Source organism: Crotalus tigris, unplaced genomic scaffold (genome assembly GCF_016545835.1).
Source record: "Crotalus tigris isolate CLP2741 ecotype Arizona unplaced genomic scaffold, ASM1654583v1 scf7180000017989.1554031673:749699, whole genome shotgun sequence".
In the NCBI taxonomy this organism is placed as follows: Eukaryota; Metazoa; Chordata; class Lepidosauria; order Squamata; family Viperidae; genus Crotalus; species Crotalus tigris.
In genome coordinates, this window is record NW_024096759.1 from 713584 (window position 1) to 737688 (window position 24105).

The 24105-nt window shown below is 43.8% G+C and overlaps 1 protein-coding gene across 1 annotated transcript in view; it reads right to left on the reverse strand.

The window, feature by feature from the left end:
* The window catches only part of LOC120309290 (complement C2-like), a 70784-nt gene that overhangs the window by 37815 nt on the left and 8864 nt on the right, over nucleotides 1-24105 (reverse strand). The window contains exons 2-7 of the mRNA XM_039346371.1: nucleotides 17649-17882; nucleotides 14827-15012; nucleotides 12694-12867; nucleotides 9352-9465; nucleotides 8387-8523; nucleotides 3993-4134 (exon numbers count right to left, since the gene is read on the reverse strand). Of these exons, the coding sequence (XP_039202305.1) occupies nucleotides 3993-4134; nucleotides 8387-8523; nucleotides 9352-9465; nucleotides 12694-12867; nucleotides 14827-15012; nucleotides 17649-17882 (987 nt within the window). The remainder of the gene's footprint in view (nucleotides 1-3992; nucleotides 4135-8386; nucleotides 8524-9351; nucleotides 9466-12693; nucleotides 12868-14826; nucleotides 15013-17648; nucleotides 17883-24105) is intronic.

Here is a 24105-nt window from a genome sequence, read left to right on the forward strand (position 1 = left end):
GGTGGTTTAGAAATATGGAAAAGAGAGAGAGAGAGAGGGAGAGGGAGGGAGAGAGAAAAGAAAAGATAAGAAAAGATAAGAAAAGAAAAGAAAGGAAGGAAGGAAGGAAGGAAGGAAGGAAGGAAGGAAGGAAGGAAGGAAGGAAGGAAGGAAGGAAGGAAGGAAGGAAGAAGCCTTGCTGGATCCTGAAAGCGTACCTACTCTGTTCCAATAGCTGATCTCTGGAAGGATCTCTCCCCCGCACAAAAAAAAAAGTTTTATGGGGGTCTCACCACCTTTATGTCATTTAGGAAATTGTAGAAGAGTTGGTTGTTCTCCCTGACCTTGGGGCCAGGAGGAATGTGGACCCCCCCCCCGGGTTTCTTTTGTTTTTGCTTTGTTTTACTTTGGTTTGATTTGGCTTTGCATTTTGCTCTTCTGTTTTCTGGAACCATACTTTTAATAAATTGGTTTTTAACTGTAAGCCACCCAGAGCTATTTGGGAACTGAGCAGTCTAAAAATGAAATGAAATAAAATATAAAAAAAATTAAATAAGAGAAAATAAAATAAATAAAACAAAATAATAAAATAAATGAAATTATGAAATAATAAAATGCTTCTAACTGTGGAAATAGCAATACTCTTATTATATTTATTAAAGTGCTGTGCTATGTAACCACATAGCAATGTACCCTTTTGTAATTCCGGGAGAGATAAAGTAGCATTTGAAAGGTTGCCCTAGGTTTTATTCTTTATTTACACAACACAGCTGAATACGGCATCCAGTTTTGGTCACCACGATGTAAAAAAGATGTTGAGACTCTAGAAAGAGTACAGAGAAGAGCAACAAAGATGATTAGGGGACTGGAGGCTAAAGCATATAAGGAATGGCTGCTGGAATTGGGTATGTCTAGTCCAGGTGTAGGCAACCTTGGCTCTTTTATGACTCGTGGACTTCAACTCCCAGAATTCCTGAGCCAGCCATGCTGAGGGGAAAGGGAGAGGTTTCCAAGCTGAGCCATGCTGGCTCAGGAATTCTGGGAGTTGAGGTCCACGAGTCATAAAAGAGCCAAGGTTGCCTACCCCTGGTCTAGTCTAATGAAGAGAAGAACGAGGGGGGGGGACATGATAGCAGTGTTCTAGTATCTCAGGGGCTGCCACAAAGAAGAGGGAATCAAGCTATTTTCCAAGGTGCCTGAAGGCAGGACAAGAAGCAACGGGTGGAAACTAATCAAGGAGAGAAACAACCTAGAACTAAGGAGAAACTTCCTGACAGTTAGAACAATTAACCAGTGGAACAACCTGCCTCCAGAAGTGGTGAGTGCTCCAACACTGGAAATTTTTAAGAAGAGACTGGACAGCTATTTCTCTGAAGTAGTATAGGGTTTCCTGCCTGAGCAGGGGGTTGGACTAGATGACCTCCAAGGTCCCTTCCAACTTTATTATTATTATTATTATTATTACTATTACTATTATTATTATTATTATATGAACACACATAATAAGCCACAACCACACTACCTTCTTGCCACTATAGAACAAAATGAAAGCTTCAGTTCAAGAGACGACGTGAACCAAGTGGCACACAAATTTAAACAATAATAGGGACACCCAAAGGTTCCTTTCCAAAAAGGCAACTGGACTTTCTTTGTTTTTCCTTGAAGATGTTTTGCTTCTCGTCCAAGAAGCTTCTTCATTTCTGGATGAGACTTCTTGGATGACAAGCGAAACATCTTCAAGGAAAAAGCAAGAAAGTCCAGTTGCGTTTTGAAAAGCAGCTTTGAGGCAACCTTGACCTGGAGGACTAAGAATCTCCATTACACAATAATAGCCATAGTGGACCAGCCAGTTAGGTGTTGCAAGAAAATCACACTGATTACAAGCAAGAGCATGACAAAGTAGCAACAATGGTGCATTGGAATATCTGCAAAAAAATACTATTTGCCTGCAAGGAAGAACTGGTGGCACCGTAACATAGTCAAAGTAATAGAAAATGAAGACGCTAAAGTGTTCTGGGACTTCAGAATTCAAACGGACAAGCACCTGCCACAAAACATCAGAGACCTAACAACTGTCGATGAGAAAGACAGAAAAGTCTGGAAAGTGGATGTGGCAGTATCTGGAGACAGCAGAAGAGAAGAGAAAGAGATTAACAAAATCACCATTGGGCTATGTTGCACAAGGCAGCTTTACTGGGACAGCTTGCAAATGTGATGGCGAACCTTTTAGAGACCGAGTGCCCAAACTGCAACCCAAAGCCCACTTAGGTATCGTCGGGTGCTGGGTGGGCATGGCCCATTGGGTGGGTGTGGCCAATCGGGTGGGCATCACCCATTGGGTGGGCATGGCTGCGGTGGTAATGGCAAACTGGGTGGGAATTAAAAAGTTCAATCAATCAATTCCAACTTTGCTAGATCTTTTGTTTCCTGCGAGAAGTTGAAATTGATTGATTGATTGAACTTTTTTTTTTTTTTTTTGCACACGGCAGTGGAGGCCTAAAGCGAAAAGGTTTTATAAAACCAGCCTGAAGGCCTAGGACTGGGGTGACGGCGTGTGCCCACAGAGAGGGGTCTGCGTGCCACCTATGGCACATGTGCCATAGGTTCGCCAGCACAGGCTTACACCATCAAACACCTGGGGAAGGACTCGATAGGTGGGTAAAAATGCCACATCCAATCTAAACATCAGGTTGACTGTGGTACGATCCATAATAATAACCATCAAACATCAACATCTGCCTATCTCAGGCCCTTGGGAAGGACCTAGGTCAGTGGTGGTGAACCTATGGCATGGGTGCCAGAGCTGGCACTCAGAGCCCTCTCTGTGGGCACACGCATCGTCGTCCCAGCCCTAGGCCTTCAGCTGGGTTTTATAAAACCTTTCCGCTTTAGGCCTCCGCCATGTGCAAAAAAAAAAAAAAGTTCAATCAATCAATCAATTTCAACTTCTCGCGGGCAAAAAAAAAAGTTCTTGCAAAGTTGGAATTGATTGAACTTTTTAGTCCCACCCAGTCTGCCGTTACCACAGCCATGCCCACCCAATGGGCCATGCCTACCCAATGGGCCACACCCAGCCAATGGGCCACACCCACCCAGCACTCGACAATGCATGAGTGGGTTTTGGGTTGCAGTTTGGGCACTCGGTCTCTAAAAGGTTCGCCATCACTGACCTAGGTCCTAGGATATTTAGGCGCTGACCCTTGGCCATGCCCACTTCATTCCTAGCCACCCACCATAGCTGATTCACAATGGGCTTTCGTCCTCCGCTGACCCTCCCCCAGCAATTCCCCACCACCAATGCCCCCCCCCCATCCCTCCACCCTCAGCTCATCTGGCCGATTCCCCAAGGCACATTTCTACCCGAAGTGATTTGGTGCACGGGACAAATAGCTGCACCTCCCAGCAGCCAATCAATGCTGTGGCTTGCCTCCTGCGCCTGCAAACACACCGTTGCAGCATTCCCATGGTCACATGATCAGAATTCAGATGCTTGGCAACCGGTTCATATTTATGACGGTTGCAGTGTCCCAGGGTCACGTGATCATCTATTGAGACCTTCTGACAAGCAAAGTCAACGGGGAAGCCAGATTCACTTAATAACCATATTATTAACTTAACAAGTACAGTGATTCACTTAACAACTGCGGCAAGGAAGGCCGTAAAATGGGGCAAAATCCACTTTAACAAATGTCTCACTTAGCAACAGAAATTTTGGGCTCAGTTATGGTTGTAAGTCAAGGACTATCTGTATATGTGCATGAGGCAAATTTGTGCGTAAGGGGGAGAGGCTCTCTATACAGTGAACACAATCACATGGGGCTTGTATCACAAACTTGTCTGTGTTGACCACTCCCTCCCTCTCAGGCACCAATGATGAAAAGCAGTGTATAAATATTTTAATCAAAATAAGGGATCTATCAAATTTATAAAGCCACCCAACTCACAACAACTCTGGGCAACATACAGAGATACTGGGAAAGAAATACGACATGCAAACCGGTCTAAATATGTACCTTTGTAATTCATATTACTTTCCATCATCTCAAGCACCATATCAGCATCTTCAGCCTCATCATCGCCAATGTCGACCACTGTCTTGGGCTGGCTGGCATAAGATATGACTGAGAACTTGACCGGAACATCAAAGCTAGAAATCTGAGGAGCAAAGAAAAGCAAAAACACACAAACAATAACAACAACAAAAAAACAGGATTACATTTTGGAGACCATCCAACAAATAGGTCGTTTTCTTTACCATCAAAGAACCTTTTTCCATATGATATTTTTCTACCAAAGTATTTCATTTTAATGTTTGGCAAAAAAAATTCTGAGGCACACTTGAGAGCCAGTTTGGTCTAATGCACCAGAATAGAAAGTGGGAGACTGTGAGTTCTAGTCTTGCCTTAGCCATAAAAGCCGGCTGGGTGACTTTGGGCCGGTTAGTCTCTCTCTCTCTGAGCCCAATCCCACTTCACAGGGTTGTGGTTGTGGGGAAAATAAGAAGAGGAAAGTAAAGTGGAATAAAGTAGAATAACATAGAACAGTGGTTCTCAACCTGTGGGTCGGGACCCCATTTGGGGTCGAACGACCATTTCACAGGGGTCGCCAAACAACGCAGTCCGCCATTTTTCCCCCCTTATCCTTAGCTGTGCTACTCCCTTTTATTCTATCGGCTTTTGAAAGCCAATAGAATAGACTCTCTTGAATAGAGTCTAATTCTATTGGCTTTCAAAAGCCAATAGGAATTGTCCAGGCTGTCTCTGCCCTGCTGAGCCCGCCAAAAGTCCCATTCTGCAAACGGTGCTGCACCAGTTGAGTAGTCCTCGACTTACGACCGGTTGAGTAGTCCTCGACTTACGACCGGTTGGGGGGTCGCGGCATTAAAAAGGTTGAGAACCACTGACATAGAATAAAATGAAGAATAAAGTAGAATAATAATAATGATGATGAAAAATCATTATTCAAGCCAAATGATGTGTCTGCATAATTCCTGGAAGAAAGCTGTGTTAGCAAAAGCTGTGTTAACAATACGTGACTGACCTAATGCACATTGAGAAACATTGTACAAAGTGAAACTCTCTTCATTGTATGCCTGTGAGAAACTAACCGAATGATATACAGTGTAGATTCCATGTGAGCTTCTTTGTTCCTGAGAAAAGGAGAGCTATAAAACTGTAGTTTGAACCCACCCCCTTTGTTCAGAATTGCTGTTGTTAATCGCTTCTGAACCTTGCGCAAATAAACTTCTCTGTTACACCCTCTGGAATTCGTAAAAGTCTTTCGTTTTCCGCAAGAAATTTGTGTTGGATATGTGTGTTGGATATGTTCGTCGTTATGAGTTATTTGTAAAAATAATGAAGGGAGGATACAAATAAATAAACTAAAAATAAATAAATAAAAATATCCCACAATGCTCCTTCAGCTGATATGAAGCAGGATCCAGTTCTGCTCAGTTTCAAGGTAGATCGAATTGATCTACAATATAAGTAGTCCTCGACTTACAACGGGTTGCTTAGCAACCGTTCAAAGTTCCAACGAACCTGCCCGGGGGGGGGGAGCTACTACCTAGATTCAAAGTTCTGACATCAGCCCTCCCCCAGGTCACATGACCGCACTTTGGGTACTCACTAACCAGGCCGGTTTGCGGTGAACTACAATCACAGTGAACCATATTTTATGACAGCTTTGCATTTTGGTAATGGCTTCTTTTCTTTTCGCTATTTTACAGTGAAATAACCAACGTTAGGTCACAATTATTAAAGGGCTGAATGCTGCAAAAAGCTCATTTTTTTCAGCAAAATCTAGAAAATCATTGCCTTTTTCTGTTGAAGTTGAATTACGCAGAATTTTCTGTCCAACAAAAGCAGGATCTTTTAAATATTTACTCCAAGGAATAGGGTCAGCTGTCCTTGTTTGTGTGTGATATTAAGGATTGCAGTCACTGATAGGTTGATAACCCTGGGGGTCAGCAAGCCTTTGCATTGTTCTTAGAAAATCCTCTCAACAACACACCAGCAGCTGAATACGCAAGAGTGGAAGCCCTTGTTTGGCTTTGACCACCCAGCCCTATTTCAAAACCAGCTTTTAATCCATTTCTCCCTATTCAAGGTGGCTGTACTGCAAACTGACAATAATTGAACAAGAGTGATCACCCCTCAAATAAATCTATAAGCACTTCTGGCTGGGGAATTCTGGGAGTTGAAGTCCTTGGGAGTTGCCAAGGTTGAGAAACACTGCTACAAATGGTAGTTTCAATATGGCAGTTAGAACAATCAACCAGTGGAACAACCTGCCTCCAGAAGCGGTGAATGCTCCAACACTGGAAGTTTTTAAGAAGAGACTGGACAGCCATTTGTCTGAAATGATATAGGGTTTCCTGCCTGAGCAGGGGGTTGGACTAGATGACCTCCAAGGTCCCTTCCAACTTTATTATTATTATTATTGTTGTTGTTGTTGTTGTTATCTTCAGTGACCTCTTAAAACCTAACTTTGGAGGGCATCGTGGAAGTAAAAGAGTTCTGTTCTTAATCAATTAAAATCCAAGTGCAGGGGAAGTTTTCAAAGTAATAAAGGCAGGATAAAAATCTAATAAATAAAATGGGACTGAAGTATGTAATGAGCCAAAGAAACCTGCAGACTTAAATGTTTCTGGCAAAATGAGGAAAATGGCATTGCGTTGTTACACCATTAGTTCTGTTAATTCTATTAGTACCAACAGTAACAGGTGCCATTGTAACTTTGAACGTTCACTAAATGAATTGTTGTAAGTCGAGGCCTATCTATACTTGGAACAGCTTATGTCCTGCAAACGATACCTTTAACATTATCAAACAACAACATCTGCCTATCCCAGGTCCTTGGGAAGAACTCGATAGATGAATAAAAATGCCAAATTCAGTCTAAACATCTAGCTGACTGTATGACCAACCATAATAATATTAAATGTGTTCCGCCTGACTCTGAACAGCCCTAGTGGCTCACAACAATCAAATAAAGAAATTACAACATCCTTGTGCTCCCCCTAAATCCCTCCAGCAAAAGGCCCTATAATGATCGAAGGATTAACTTTTCTTTTCTTGCTCTGATCCCCATAAAAATCACATCCCAGCAAAGAGCTAAAACTTTCTGTTGGCACCCACAGATATTTATTTTCTAGGTCAATTCTCCATCCTGCTAGGGAAGGAATGATCACTGTAGAAATGCAGTCAGGGAAAAATGGCTTAGCTACAGGACCCTCTTTCTCCTGTATTGCTTCTGTCTGATCAGTAACATCTGGGTCCCAGCTGTAAACCACACTCATTTTGAATTTCAAGGGATGTGCTTCTTGGCAGTTCTGCCTGCCCTATGGAACGGCGTTATATTGCTTCAATCTATGGAAATTCTCAATCATTCAGGTCTTGGTGGTTCCAAAAGGCAACTGGACTTTCTTATTGTTGTTTTTTCTTTGAAAACATTTTGCTTCTCATCCAAGAAGTTTCTTCTAACTGACTAGTTATTGCCTCAATATTGTGGGTCTTCCATAAGAGAAGAGTAAAAGTCCTGGAGTAGAATGGAACCATGTTTCTGATGGTGATTGGCGGGGAAGATAACTATTCTTCTGTTATTCTTAATTGATGTATTAACTCTATAGGTTAAGTTTCCTGGAGCCCCTTTGTGCAGGGTGTAAGGAAGATGGTCTTGACAGAGATATGCAGAATTTGTTGTGTAGGCAAAAGGTCTGAAGCATTATTGAAGTCCAGAGTAACAAGATAACATTCAGAAGGCAGATGGCTCCCTAATTCAATGGACTATAAGAAGGATGGGGACAATCAGACTTGTAAAATTCAGTTATTACAGCCAATCTCAATCAAAGAAGTGTTAGGTTTCCTGTAGTGTTTTTTTTCCTGGTACCTAGTGGAGGGGACATTTATCACTGGAGGGAGCATGCAGGTTGATAAATAAATAAATACACCTACGTAACCTACTCACATACTCCAGTCTTGGTGAAGATTTTCTTCGTCACTTCCATCTTTTGGGGATTTAATTTTGTACGCACTCTGATTTGGCTGCTTATAGTATGGTTAACCTGGGTTAGACCTTGTTAAAGTTCAAATTAGTTTATATTTGCAGCGTAAACATGTCCTTATGTCAATAGTCACCAGCACTGCTGCTAACACCACCGCTGTCAAGCACCAGGGAAATCAGAAGATCCAGGAATTCAAATGGATATAAAGATTTATTGTAAGCTTAAGCGCTCTACAAGAATCTGAACTACTAACAGTCAAAGCAATTTGGTGGTAGATAAGGAATTCAAGGTGGGCTGGGCTCAGATTGATGATGTGTTTGACCCCTCCCTCGGGCTCAGACTGGTCATCTCCTACATCCACCTCCCAATTCTTTATCCAACTCTATATCTACAGAAACTTACCCTGATGATGATTTGGCTTACAGCATCTTTAAAGATAGAAAAGTTAGGTTCTTTAACACTGTGGGAAGCATCCAACAGAAAGTAAACATAGAGGAAGCTATCTTTGGTCAGTATAAGTCTTCGGCCTAGAGACGGAGCTAATGAGGAGAAGAAAGAAATTGTTATTTCCCATCCTAAGCAAAAGAACTTGCTTCCACTGATACCAGATACTTCTTTCTCTCTTTCCCCTTCTATAACTTAGGATACCTCCAAAGAAGCTGAAAGTGATTCTGAAGCCACAAAAAAATGGACAGCCCAAAGGCTAAGCCATAGAATTTGCTTGTACAAAATGTATCATAAAATTGACCTGATGAATATCTTCAGCATCACCATTTTGTGTGTTTCTCAACCTTAGAATATGATTCTGCAAGCGCCTGTGACTCATTGCACTGCTTCAGTCCCGCTGGAGATAGAGAGATCTCCTCTCTATCATTTAATTAATTCAGAATAAAACTATAGTTCCTAATCAATACTGAATGGGCCCTCTTTAAGTGCCATGGTATCCCCCAAAACTAATTTTTAAGAGATCTGTGAAGATTGTGTTGGAACTACCATTTACAACAGTGTTTCTCACTATTTGAGACTTGAGAATTTCCACTTCCAGAATTCTCAGACTTCAATTCCCAGAATTCCACAGGCAGCATGCTGGCCAGGGAATTCTGGAAGTTGAAGTCCATATATCTTAGTTACCAAGGCTGAAAACTCTGGTCTCCTTACTAGCCATTAGTAGCTATCAATGGCTACTAATCATGTTATGTTGGCCTTCCCAGGTAATCAGACAGGAAACTCAACTAGGTGAGTGAAAACTACTTTATTATAAGGCTACATTAACAGTATTTTGCAAGTCTGGAACTACAAATTTCTGCCTGCCACTTTTAACTGGTAGACCCATTAGACTAGCTGCTCTGGAGAGAAAAAAGACTCACTTTGAACTGTCCCAGAAGGGTCCACCTCGAAGGTGGATACTTCACTCAGGACATCCGTCAACGAGGCCCCAAATTCAGCTTTAACATCTTCAGCTCGGTCATAAGAATAACTGGCTGTGAGGATGAGAAAAGGGGATCATCTTGTGTTATTGCGAAAGAGAAGGAGACATTGATTCCAGTATTTGAGAGGGTTCCAGAAAGGAGAGAGGGTCAACTTATTTTTCAGAGCACCCAGAGGGCAAGACAAGAAACAATGGATGGAAACTAATCAAGGAGAGAAGCAACCTGGAATTAAGGAGAAACTTCCTAACAGTGACAACAATTAACCAGTGGAACAACTTTGCCTTCAGAAGTTCTGGGTGCTCCATCACTGAAGCCTTTCAAAAAGAGACTGGACAACCATCTATCTGAAATGGTATAGGGTCTCCTGCTTGATCAGGAGGTTGGACTAGAAGACCTCTAAGGTCCCTTCCAGCTCTACTCTGATTGATAGATTGATTGATGAGAGATTGCTGTGAACAATATTTTATAATTAATCTGACCATTAATCTTTCCATCTTTCCAACATAAGAAAGGAATTCATTTTTTTTTACTAAACTCCTGCAATATTGCTATTCTCAAATACTGGAAATACAAATACATCTTTATTTAACAGGTTATTTCAAAACAAGAGAAAAAAGAATTGGCTGAATACAGGTAGTCCTTGACTTACAGCAGTTCATTTAGTGACCATTCGAAGTTGTAATGGCACTGAAAAAAGTGACTTATGACTGTTTTTCATACTTACGACCATTGCACCATCCCCATAGTCATGGGATCAAAAGTCAGACACCTGGCAACTGGTTCATATATATGATTGTTGCAGTATTCCTGAAGCATATGATCACATTTTGTGACTTCCGACAGGCAAAGTCAATGGGGAAGCCAGATTCACTTAACAACCCTGTCACTAACTTAACTGCAGTGATTGATTTAACAACTGTGGCAAGAAAGGTTGTAAAATGGGGCAAAATTCACCTAGCAATTGCCTCATTTAGCAACAGAAGTTTGGGGCTCAAGTGTGGTTGTAAGTCAAGGACTATCTGTAGTTAGCGTGGTAACAAAAGTGTCTTAAAATCCCTTAATTCAGGTTTGTTTTATTAACATGTTAGCAAAATATCTCCAAATGATTGTAATTTTTTAAAAATTCTCCATATATATATGGTGAACTGCATTTCTAATTTTTGGCTTCGCGTTCGTGGTCGTGCCTCATCTTCATGGTGGGTGTCAGTTTGCTTCATGTATGGATTGGAGGGGTTTAAAGTGGCTAATGATGCAGCTGTGGTCTGGCTTCTGGTTTGTGGTCGTGCCTCATCATCGGTGTGGCTTTGGGTTTGCTTTTGCGTGGATGTGTGGTGGTGACATCCTGTGTGGTTTTTGTGAGTGTGGGTCTGGTGTCATTTTTTGTGTTAGGGAGTCGTTTGTCAATAAGGGCGGGTTTCCAAACCTTATTTACCAATAATACAGCATATACAGATCTAGACAGAGCTGATTATTCATTTCCCTCTTTTAAAAGGCACATCAACAGTGCTCTGTGCTTGTTTCACAGGTAGTCCTTGACTTACGTCCACAGTTCAGTCCATTATTTCTGTTGCTCAGTGAGACAGTTGTTAAGTGAGTTTTGCTCCACTTTACAACCCTTCTTGCCACAGTTGTTAAGTGAAACACTGCAGTTGTTAAGTTAGTAAGGCGCTAAGTGAACCTGGCTTTCCCATTGATTTTGCTTGTCGGAAGGTCGCAAAAGGTGACCACATGACACTGGGGCACCACAACTGTCGTAAATATAAACCAGTTGCCAAGCACCTGAATTTTGATCATGTGATCATGGGGATGCTGTAACGGTTGTTAAGTGTGAAAAATGGTCATAAGTCACTTTTTTCAGTACCTCTGTAATTTTGAACAGTCACTAAACAAATAGTTGTTAGTCAAGGACTAATCTTTTTTAGTCTTATTATAGCAATAGCACTTAGACTTATATACCGCTTCACAGTGCTTTACAGCCCTCTCTAAGCGGTTTACAGAGTCAACAATCTGGGTCCTCATTTTACCCACCTCGGAAGGATGGAAGGCTGAGTCAACTTTGAGCCTGGTGAGATTCAAACTGCCGAATTGCAGGCAGCAAGCAGTCAGCAAAAGTAACCTGCAACCACTGCGCCACCATGGCTCTTTAAATCAGTGGTTCTCAACCTGTGGGTCGGGACCCCATTTGGGGTCGAACGACTGTTTCACGGGGGTCGCCAAACAACGCAGTCCACCATTTTTTTCCCCTTTTTCTTAGCTGTGCTACTCCCTTTTATTCTATTGGCTTTTGAAAGACCATAGAATAGATTCTCTTGAATAGAGTCTAATTCTATTGGCTTTCAAAAGCCAATAGGAATTGTCCAGGCTGTCTCTGCCCTGCTGAGCCCGCCAAAAGTCCCATTCTGCAAACGGTGCTGTACCAGTTGAGTAGTCCTCGACTTACGACCGGTTGAGTAGTCCTCGACTTACAACCGGTTGGGGGTCGCGGCATTAAAAAGGTTGAGAACCACTGCTTTAAATAATCCTTATTTAAAACATTTTTTTTCAAAAAGATATTATCTTTGAATGAACAAATAATTGCCAAGGTTATACAATTATTACTCAATGCAACATAAAAAGGAACATAAAAAGGTGAAAAAAAAGCAAGGGCAATTTAGAACAGAACAGAGCAGAACAATAACTTTATTGTCACTTTAGATATACACTAATCAGCATATATTAAAATGAGATTTTGTTGCATACAGCTCTCAAAGGGTAGCCACCTCCAATATACACTGCATAAAGATGACCCCAAAAAAATTATGCATATGATCATATACACACATATAGGATCCAGAGAAACAATACAGTCTAGTTTGGACGCGTACATATACATGGCGAGAAAAACGAATCTCATGAGTTTACCAGACAGATGGCATAGGGAATAAAGCTGTTACAGAATCTAGTAGTTCTGCTATAAATACTTCTAAACCTCCTTCCAGAGGGGAGTAACAGAAACAGACCGTGAAGTGGATATGAGAGGTATCTAACAATGCCTCGAGCTCTAAGCGCATAGTGCTTATAAACAGTGTCCTGAATAATGGGAAGCAGGCTTCCTATAATCTTCTCAGCTGTCCTTACCACTCTCTGTATGGACCTTCTATCTGAGGAGATGCATCCTAATTGAAAAGGAGATGTGTCTAGTGAATGTAAAGAAAGGATGCAGAAGCTAAGGGACAAGTGGTGACACTGGAGACCATCTAACCTAACCCGCTGAAAAAGAGGTGTCCTTGAAATGCATACCTCTACAACTTGGCTGCATATCAGACCATTCGCCATCCAGCATGCAGACCCGTTGGGATGATCCAATCAAGTCTAAGTTATTCTGACACTGGAATGAGATCCGATCACCAAGACGGTTGCCTTTCCCTGTAGCAATCGCCCCCGGGGGCACAGCAAGACTGCGGCAGTGCCCAACTGTGGAAACAAGACAACAACATCAACCCAATTGCAGAGGTGAGACTGTAGCAGATGATGTGAGAAGATACGTGGCTACTCTCATACTGCTTCCAAATGCTTCTTCATTTTTACAGCAGAGTACACAGGTAGTCCTCAATTTATAACAGTTCATTTATTGACCGTTCAAAAGTTACAATGGCACTGAAATAAGGGGCTCATGAACATTTTTGTTGTGATTCCTCGCCAGCCAGTGGACCTGGCAGCTGAGTCTGAGGAATCAGAGGAGGAGGAGGTGCCTGGAGTGACATCAGAGTCAGAGGAAGGCTCTGAGGAGCTCCAACTTACAGTCTGATGAGGAGCCTGGCCCCTCTACTCGCGCTCAGGCTGAGACACAGCTGTGCTAGGAATCTGAGTCGGACAGTGAGGAATCACAGCTGGGAGATATCCAGGATGCACGAAAATGCCGGCAAGAAAAGAGAGTAGGACAGAGGAATGCAATAGGGCGGCTCCAAAGGCAAAGGAGAAGGCATTAGGAAGCCACACCTTGGCTGCATAATAAAAGGGAAGGTGTGGGAGGTGCTGGTTGTCAAAGGCAACCGTTCGTGTTGAGGATCGAATTTCTGTGTTTGTTTCCTTTGTTTCCTTTGGACATTGACTCTGTGAATAATAAAAGGGGATTGTTTTTTTTCCTGTGGTTCCAGCCTGCTTGTTGGAAGAAGGGGTTTCTCCTTATGAGCTTAACAAGGACTCACGTAGGCTGGGACAGAACAATTTTTCACCCTTACAACTGTTGCAATCATCCCAATGGTCACATGATCAAAATTCAGACACTTGGCAACTGGCCTGTATTTATGACGGTTGAAGGGTCTCAGGGTCACATGATCACCTCTTGCAACCTTCTGACAAGCAAAGTCAATGGGCAAGCCAGATTCACTTAACAAACATGTTGCTAACTTAACAATTGCAGTGATTCACTTAACAACAGTGGCAAGAAAGGTCGTAAAATGAAGCAAAAAGCACTTAAACTGCTGTCTCACTTAGCAACAGCAATTTGGGCTCAGTTGTGATCGTAAGTCGAGGACTACCTGTATTGTGTGAAGTGTGGACGGATGCTGCTACCAGAAAATGGGGTGAAGGCCATTCATCTCGTTTGAGTTGAACAACTAAGATGTTTAGGGTGGAGGCTGTTTAGTGTATTTCCAAAATGTACACAAAAGCCTGCTATGAACCCCCCCAAAGAGATAAACTAGAGCTAGAGATGATGTCATCTTCACAGCCAGGAAAGGATACCTATCACAGGTAGACATATTGAAAGCCTAACAACAAAGCCTTACCTCCATCATGACAAAGCAAAGAAATACTGGAATAAGATTCACATCTGAATACAGAAGATTCTCAAAGTGAATATAAAGATAAAACCAGAAAGTTTTCTTTTGGGTTTCATGGATAAAGACATGGGAGGGGAATGGAACATTGATCTTATATACTGTATACTTTGACAGCAGCAAGACTACTTTATGACCACAAATGGAAGGATACTGATTCCCACAATGCATGAATGGCTGCAAAACGATGGAGTTACTGGATGAATGGCTGCAAAAATTGATGGAGTTGGCTAAATCAAGTGCTTTGATTAAAGAAAAAAACACAATTTTGTTTCTACTGGGAAGCCACTTCTGGACTTTGTGCTTGAGGTGGAAAAAAAATAATAAAAAGTTGGTTTTGGGTTTTACCAATTGCATGGGTTTATTGTTATAGAAATGGCTAGTTGATATCACTACGTAAAAGTAAAAAGTTGAGATTTGATGCTATTATCTTATTCTACTGCACCACAGAGAAGTCGGAAGTCAACGCCTTTTCTTTCTTTTTTCCCTTCCCTTACGCTTTTCCCTGCCCTTCTCCTTCCCTTACTTTCCCAGTATTTTCTTTTGTAGCTTTGTATTTTATATTATAAACTAATTAAAAAAAAAGATTTACCTCCATCATCACAAACAGGAGTGGTCCCATTCCATATACCGTTGGGCTGGCAGTATCGCTGGGATGAGCCAAGAAGCTGGTACCCATCAGAACACTGAAAACTCAAGATGTCACCAATGGGGTGGAAAGTTCGTCGTGGGGCGAAAAAGCCATTTTCAAAGTCTGTCTGCCCCGGGCAGCGTATGTCTGCAAAAGAGAGAGAGAGAGAAGAGATCAGCACTAGAAGACCCAAAATTTAGGCTCAGAATGAAAATGGCACAATGAAACTACATGTTTCAAATGTAAGTTGTATCTTGCCTTTTCTCCATAGCGGTCTCTGGTGATTCTCAGTCATTCAAGTCATGCTTGTGCCAAAGGTGCTTTTTCAAATGGCAACTTGGACTGCGTTGTTCCTTGAAGACGTTTCGCTTCTCGTTCAAGAAGCTTTCTTCAGTTCTGAATCAGAACTGAAGAAGCTTCTTGGATATGAGAAGCGAAACGTCGTCAAGGGACATCAAAGTCCAAGTTGCCATTTGAAAAAGCACCTTTGGGACTCCATAGCACTTGTTCCTCTAACGTGGGGTGGGCAGATAGATCCCCACTGGCATCAAGTTCCCCAGGGAGCTTCTGTGACTCAGAAGGGATTAGAACCTGGATCTCCCTGTACCTAATCCAGTGTTTCTCAACCTTGACAATTTTAAGGCATGTGGACTTCAACTCCCAGAATTCCACAGCCAGCAACGCTGGCTGTGGAATTCTGGGAGTTGAAGTCCACATGCCTTAAAATTGTCAAGGTTGAGAAACACTGACCTAATCCAACACCTTCACCACTAACCCAAACAGGCTCTTGGGCAAAGGAGGAGGAAGTAGCTCAGAATTTGGCAGGACTTGAACTTTGCTTGTCAGAAGGTTGCAAAAAGCGATCACATGACCTCGGGACACTGCAACCGTCATAAATATGAGTCAGTTGCCAAGCGTCTGAATTTTGCTCATGTGATCCTGGGAAGGCTGCACCTGCTAGTACAGCGGTTCTCAACCTGTGGGTCGTGACCCCTTTGGGGGTCAAATGACCCTTTCACAGGGGTCGCCTAAGACCATCAGAAAACACATATTTCCGATGGTCTTAGGAACCGAGACAACGCTCCTCTATCCGTCTCCGCACGGCTTCGAGCTGGGGGCCGTTGCAGCGCCGGATTCGTTTCCGTCGAGCATCTCCTAAGGGAGACTGCACTGCTTCGCGGCCCTTTCCGTGGAGGAGGCTGAACTAAGCTCTGCTGATGCTGTCGCCCTCTTGGCTCTCTCTCTCTCTCCCCGCCTGGGCGCTTCTCCAACCAGGCTGGGCGGAACTGGCAGAGCGGCCTTCCTGCCCCCCCCCCTCCCCGGCCAGCTGGAGCCGGGCAGGCTGGCAATCTTCGGAAGTGAGGCGAGGACAGGCGAGGCATGCTGAGCCCCGGGTGCGGCAGGTGAGTGGGCGGCGTCGATGCACGCTTGGAGAGCCCTTAGGGTTGGGGGTCACCACAACATGAGGAACTGTATTAAAGGGTCGCGGCATTAGGAAGGTTGAGAACCACTGCGCTAGTACCTAAGAGTGAAAATCGATAAGTCACTTTTTTTCAGTGCCGTTGTTAACTTCAGACGGTCACAAAATGAACTGTTGTAAATCGAGGATTTACCTATAGTAAATCCTGCTGGGAAACCTGGGGGCAAGAAACTGCTTAAAGATGGGAAGAGCCAATTAAGTCACTCAGTTGATGTGGAACTCCTGGAGGATCAATATTATTGTAGGTTTTAAGATCTTTGCTAATTTTTAAAGAAACTATTGCAAAATTATGTTGAATTGTCTCCATTGAGCAGAACTCTACATGCCCCGTTGTTTGCAAAGGGCTCACTGCCCTTCCCTTTCCAAATATTTTGAAGGGGGGAAAATAAAATGTGAAGTTTGTGCAGTTTTATTTTTATTCTCTTTTGGACTTTCGATATTGGCACCAGCGGATGTAATGACTAGGCAATGCCTATCACTGCATAAGCATAAATAAGCTCTAATAAGAGGAAAAAGAAACAAAAATGCTAATGGGTAAGAAACATGATGGTTTTAAATTGATACAGAATGAACATGTTATACAGACCTTGGCCGATAACCATTAACACAAACAGACCAGCATTCAACGATAAACATTCTGGCTTATCAAAAACAAACATACTCCACCACCCAGAGTAGGAACCACTGAATAAACTACGGAGCCTCTAGATCAGGGGTCTCCAAACATAGCACCTTTAAGACTTGTGGACCTCAACTCCCAGAATTCCTCAGCCAGCCATGCTGGCTGAGGAATTCTGGGAGTTGAAGTCCACAAGTCTTAAAGCAGCCACGTTTGAAGACCCCCTGCTCTAGATAGTCCTCAATTTCCAACCCTTCATTTAGGGACCATTCGGAGTAACAGCGGTACTGGGGAAAAAAGTGACTTACGGCCATTTTTCACAATTACGACCGTTGCAGCATCCCCCTGGTCACACGGTTTACATTAGAACGCTTGGCAACTGCTTCGTATTTATGACGGTTGCAGTGTCCCCGGGGTCACGTGATCCCCTCTTGCGACCTTCTGACAAGCAAACTCCAAGGAGAAACTAGATTCACTTAACAACCATGTTATTAACTTAGCCACTGCAGTGATTCACGTAACAACTGGGGCGAGAAAGGTCACAAAATGGGGGGGAGGGGAAACTCACTTAACAACTTGTCTCGCTTTGCTTAGCAGCAGAAATTTGGAGCTCAGTTACAAGTGGAGGACTACCCATAGTTATAATTTGTTAACATGATGTATAAATGGTAGCCTAACACCTACCTCTGCAACGTGCCACTTTGGTGGGTTTTCCATTAGGATGGTGCATGGGTGTCCATTTGCCATCCGACTGGCAGACCCGGCTGGGTGTGGGATATGGGTAAGTGCCAGCTGGGCAGGAAAAGGTAAGGATGCTTCCTGGACGATATCCATCGGAGAGAGAGATGTCCCCACCTTGGATCGATACCCTTGGGCAGGATGGTGTTCCATCAAGGACCAAACTTTGGGTGGCAATAGCTGCAAGGCACATGATAGGGATTATTATTATTTATTATTTATGAGATTTATATACCGCTTTAAGTGCAAGCACTCTCTAAGCGGTGTACACCAGTAAGCAATGTATATATATATTTACATTGCCCCCAACAATCTGGGTCCTCATTTTACCTACCCCGGAAGGATGGAAGGCTGAGTCAACCTTGAGCCGGTGAGATTTGAACCGCTGACCTGCTGAACACAGTCAGCTAAAGTGGCCTGCAGTACTGCACTCTAACTGCTGCGCCACCTCTGCTCTTTGACAAGATAAGATGAGATGAGATGGGATGGGATAGGATGAGATAGATCAGTGGTTCTTAACCTTTTGGAACGAATCGCCCCCTTGAGCCAATGAGGAAGTTGTCATCGCCCCCCTCCCCCAACATAACCTCTCAATCACAACATGGGAAATAATTCTTCAATTTATGCAAACACTTTTTTTGTTTTCTTTAAAATTGTTCATCAGGACGTAACGATGCAAATAATTTATTTCCAGTCTTTTCTCCATATCTCCCATATTCTGGCTAATGGCGCGCCACCGTATGGGTAGAGGCTGCTGCACAACACGCATGAAAATGAGCAATGCGTATTTACATATGTATGGCGTTCTGTACTGAAGCTAGCTGGAGGAACATTTGAAAACACAATTCAATCCACTAATAGCGAGCGATCTGATGTTTTTGTATGACAGATATACAGCCATTCACTGTACGAAAGTCTCAAAAGTGTCCCCAAAACTTCTCGCTCCATCGCCCCCATTTCGCACCCTTTTTGTTCCTTCGCCCGCACGTCGCCTCTTTTCGTTCCATCGCCCCCCTGAAAAATGAAATCGCCCCCTGGGGGGCAATATCGCCCAGGTTAAGAACCACTGAGATAGATGAGATAGATGATAAGATAAGATAAGATAAGATAAGATAAGATAAGATAAGATAAGATAAGATAAGCTTTATTGTCACTTTATTTTACTGTGGGCACAACGGCACACATCAAAAATGAAATTTAGTTGTCCGCTCTCAAAGTGAAACACATACATGACACACACCTAAACATACTACATACAACATATATATAGACCCACCCCCTACATATACATAATAAATAAATATTAAATACTATCCATCTTGAATATATAACGGAAGGAGGAAGCTTGAGAGTTCATTGGTTTTGGTTATGAAATAAAACCTTTTTATGAGATTGTCGAGAGGGAGGGAGGAAGCAAGGAACAAGAAAGTTGCTAAAAGAAGACTTCTGCTCTGAGAGATCATTATTATAGTCTTATTAAACAGATGGACTCTTTTGCAAACATTCGGGGGGAAGGAGGTGCAGACACTTCATAGAATAACAGAGTTGGAAGGGACCTTGGAGGTCATCTAGTCCAGAGCTTTTCAACCTTTTCACAGATTGTGCCACTTTTAGGACATGACACTTTTAGGACATGACAAAGTGCCTGAAGGCAGGACAAGAAGCAACGGATGGAAACTAATCAAGGAGAGAAGCAACCTAGAACTAAGGAGAAACTTCCTGACAGTCAGAACAATTAATCAGTGGAACAACCTGCCTCCAGAAGCGGTGAATGCTCCAACACTGGAAGTTTTTAAGAAGAAACTGGACAGCCATTTGTCCAAAATGGTTAGGGTTTCCTGCCTGAGAAGGGGGTTGGACTCGATGACCTCCAAGGTCCCTTCCAACTTTATCATTATTATTATTATATTCAAGTACCACCAGTGCTTAGCAAGATGTCAAAACTTGATGATTAAAAAAAAAGGGGGGGGGAATTTTGGGCTTTACTGGTTAGGTTCATTTGTTGTTATAGAAATGGCTAGTTTATAATATTATGGAAAAGTAAAAAGTTTGTGTTCAGTGTTAATGCTTCCTTCTACTGCAACCGAGGAAGTCTGAAGTCAATGCCTTTTCTTCTTCTTTCCCCCCCTCGCTTTTCCCTTCTTCTCTCACCCTTTGCTTGCAAAAGCCCCTCACTCGCTTTCACTCACTCACCCTTTGCTTGCAAAAGCTCCTCGCTCTCGCTCTCTCATTCGCCCTTTGCTTGCAAAAGCCTCTTGCTCTTTCACTCACTCTTTGCACGCAAAGACCACGCGCTCGCTCTCTCCTCACCGCTTTGCTAACAATTCTCTCTCTTTCTCCATGTGGTTTTTTTTCCTCTCCCTCTCCCGCAAAACCTGCTCCTTTTATAGCTTCTCCTCTCTCCGCCTCCTCTTCCTCCTTTTCTCTTCCGGGTGCACCGGAAGCTCCAATCAGCATGCAGCCATGTGCGCAGATCCTGGGGCATCCACCAAGCCCTGCAACTCCAGCTGATCTCCTCCAGGTCTGTGTGGCACCTTTAGCTCGTTCCCTCCACCGCTGCACTTGGCCAGGGTTCGCGTACCACCTGCCAGGTGCTAAAGTACCACCGGTGGTACTCGTACCACCAGTTGAAAAGCCCTGATCTAGTCTAACCCCCTGCTCAACAAGAAGAGTCTATACCAGTGATGGCGAATCGTTTAGAGACTGAGTGCCCAAACTGCAACCCAAAACCCACTTATGCATCGTCGAGTGCCGGGTGGGTTTGCCCCATTGGTTGGGTGTGGCCAATTGGTGTGGCCCACTGGGTGGGCGTGACTGCGATAACGGCAGACTGGGTGGGACTAAAAAGTTCAATTAATTCCAACTTTGCAAGATCTTCTTTTTTCCCGTGAGAAAGTGAAATTGACTGATTGAACTTTTTTTTTTTTTTTGCACATGGCGGCAGAGGCCTAAAGCGAAAAGGTTTTATAAAACCCAGCTGAAGGCCTAGGACTGGGGCGACGGCACGCGTGCCCACAGAGAGGGCTCTGAGTGCCGCCTCTGGCATAGGTTCGCCACCACTGGTCTATACCATTTCCGACAAGTGACTGTCCAGTCTCTTCTTAAAAGCCTCCAGTGATGGAGAACCCACAACTTCTGAAGGAATGCCGTCCCACTGGTTAATTGCCCTCACTGTTAGGAAGTTTCTCCTTAATTCCAGGTTGCTTTTCTCCTTAATTAGTTTCCATCCATTGTTTCTTATCCTGCCTTCTGGTACTTTGGAAAATATAATAATAATAATAATAGTAGTAGTAAAGTTGAAAGGGACCTTGGAGGTCATCTAGTCCAACCCCCTGCTCGGGCAGGAAACCCTACACCATTTCGGACAAATGGCTGTCCAGTCTCTTCTTAAAAACTTCCAGTGTTGGAGCATTTACTGCTTCTGGAGGCAGGCTGTTCCACTGATTAATTGTTCTCACTGTCAGGAAGGTTCTCCTTAGTTCTAGGTTGCTTCTCTCCTTGATTAGTTTCCACCCGTTGCTTCTTGTCCTGCCTTCAGGTGCTTTGGAAAATAGCTTAATTCCCTCTTCTTTATGGCAGCCCCTGAGATATTGGAATACTGCTATCATGTCCCCCCTTGTCCTTCTCTTCGTTAAACTAGACATACCTAATTCTCGCAACCGTTCCTTATATGTTTTAGCCTCCAGTCCCCTAATCATCTTTGTTGCTCTTCTCTGTACTCTTTCTAGAGTCTCAACATCTTTTTTACATCGTGGTGACCAAAACTGGATGCAGTATTCCAAGTGTGGCCTTACCAAGGCATTGAAGAGTGGTATTAATACTTCGCGTGATCTTGATTCTATCCCTCTGTTGCCCCCCTCTTCTTTGGAGCAGCCCCTCAAATATTGGAAGACTATCATGTTGCCCCTAATCCTTCTTTTCAGTAAACTAGACACTCCCAATTCCTGCATTCTTCATATGTTTAATAATCTGCTTGCTTTTGGACATTACATAGCTTGACTCACTGCTGCTCCATGTCAGGCAGAAAAATAACTTCATCAATCCCTGCCCTCCAAACTGAGATTTCAAAATTTTTTTAAAAAAACAACCCAAACCACAAACAATTTGATTTCAATCCTAATTTGCTGACGATGCAAAGTGTTTTCCCCTTCCATTTTTTAGCTTACATATCATAGTTGCTTCACATGTTATTTCCTGCCTTCCCTGAAAAAGGCAGATCTGCAAAAATTAAAAAGGGTGTGAACAAAACAATAAAAAATGATCGGAAATGGCTAGACGATCAGGAAAACAAAATCGAAAGTGTACAAATTGTGGAATTATGAAACCCTGTGTAAAGAAATATCAAATGTTGCTCTGCAAGTAAAAAAAACTTCTGCAAATGGAGATAACAACACCATAGATATGCAAGGCTATGTTTGTATCCTGGTATTGCTCCAAAGTGCACACTTTTATCCTCGCAACGAAATTGTGGCATAAGCCTGGTGCTGGCTCAGTTATTCCACACATCCTACTATACTGTACCTTTCTCTAAGGACTCATGGACCCATCTCATAGCACCTCACGTGAGAAACACCAATCTTTTTTTTAATCTACAATTGTTATCAGATCAGATAGATGTAGTCTCTTTGAATGTAGCTAAATGTTGTTATGCTGACTGCAAAACTAGGCTGACTTTGCCCACTGATTATCTACTACCAGTTGTTAAATATTATTGTTATGTCCCGAGCCTTTGCAAACGGCTCGGGCGTTTGCAGGCAGTCCCGGGCAGGTGCAAAGCTGCCCGGGACCAGACAGGCTGTCGCCAGCGCCGTGCGCATGCGCGGGTGCTGGCGCGGGAAAAGTAACCCTTTTACCCGGGAGTTGCCTATATAAGAGGCTGCGAGGCGTTTGGGCGAGGCTGAAGCCATCTTCCTGTAAGCTGAACGCTGAATAAAAGAAACTGAGAACTCCAGCTGCTTCTCGTGTCTGCTTTCCCGCCAAGGACGCAACACTGGCGACGAGGATGGGATGCCTTGCACTACCTGGAAAGGAAGAAGTGTAAGCTTACCCAAGGAGTCCTGAGCGGCGGAAGAGGAACGGCGTCGACTCGGCAGCTGCCCGCCAATCCGGTGCGCATTCGGGGGTAGGCTGGCTGATAGACCCGTCTCCTGAAGATCCGAAGATGGCGAAAATCGGAAGGCTTTCGGAATTCGACGTCTCACATCCAGAGCGGTGGGAGTCCTACGTATCCAGAATGGAGAACTACTTCAAGGCAAACCAAGTGAGGGAAGATAGCTTGAAGGCCGCCACCCTGCTTTGCGTTTGCGGCCAAGACGCCTTCGAAATCGCAGAAAACCTTGCAGCACCTGTTCCAGTAGAGTCTGTAAGCTACGCAGACCTGAAGAAGCTGCTGAAAGAGCACTTCCACCCCAAGGTGTCCGTTATCTCATGGCGCCACACCTTCGAGCAGAGGGATCAACGGTCCGGTGAAACAGCCAAGGAATACATCGCCGCGCTACGGAAGGCCGCCAAGCCCTGCGAGTTCAAGGACCTCGAGGAACGACTGAGGGACCGATTCGTGTGCGGGTTAAGGCATCGCGAGCTACAACAGAGACTTTTTGCAAAGGAAGAATTATCCTTCCAAGACGCCTTAAGGGAAGTCACCGCAGAAGAAGCAGCAGGCGGCGCCATCAAAAACATGCGGCCGATCAGAAACAGTGCAGAGGGTGCGTCCGTGCACCAGGAAGACGTCCGACGAAACTCCGAGGAGGATCCGGACGAGGAAGTCGACCGTCTACACCCCGCGAAGGAAGAGAACCAGAAGGGAAGCTCTTCGGCTCTGCTCAAGTGCATCGGCTGTGGAGGTCGCCACAGGAGAACCGACTGCAAGTTCCGCTCCGCTACCTGCCGGGCATGCGGCAAACAAGGGCACATTGCAGCTGTGTGTCTGAGCCGACGAAAGGCACAACCCCAAGAAGAACGCCTGAAAGGTACCAGATTCCCCAGCCAGAATAGGGTAGGGTTTTGCGCTTCGCGAAGAAGCATCTGTAGAACAGGCACACACAAGCCCATGAAGAAAAAGCTGTCACTCAACGTGAAGCTACAAGGGGTTCCATTATCTATGGAACTAGACACAGGGTCTGCCCTGTCCATCATTTCATTGCATACATTTAGGAAGATTTGTTCCAGAAGTGGGTCTAAGGCCAAGTTAAGGCCTTCTGATATTGTATTAACAGATTTTCAGAACTCAAGAGTGTGTGTTAAGGGGGAGGCCACCCTTAACGTGCAATACAAGAGTTTTGAAGGTCCACTAGACTTATTAGTAGTAGGGGGTGAACGAACGAGTCTCATAGGACTCGATTGGTTTGAGGCCCTGGGGATACACGTCACAGGACTCAACAGCTTACAAACACTCGACCTACAG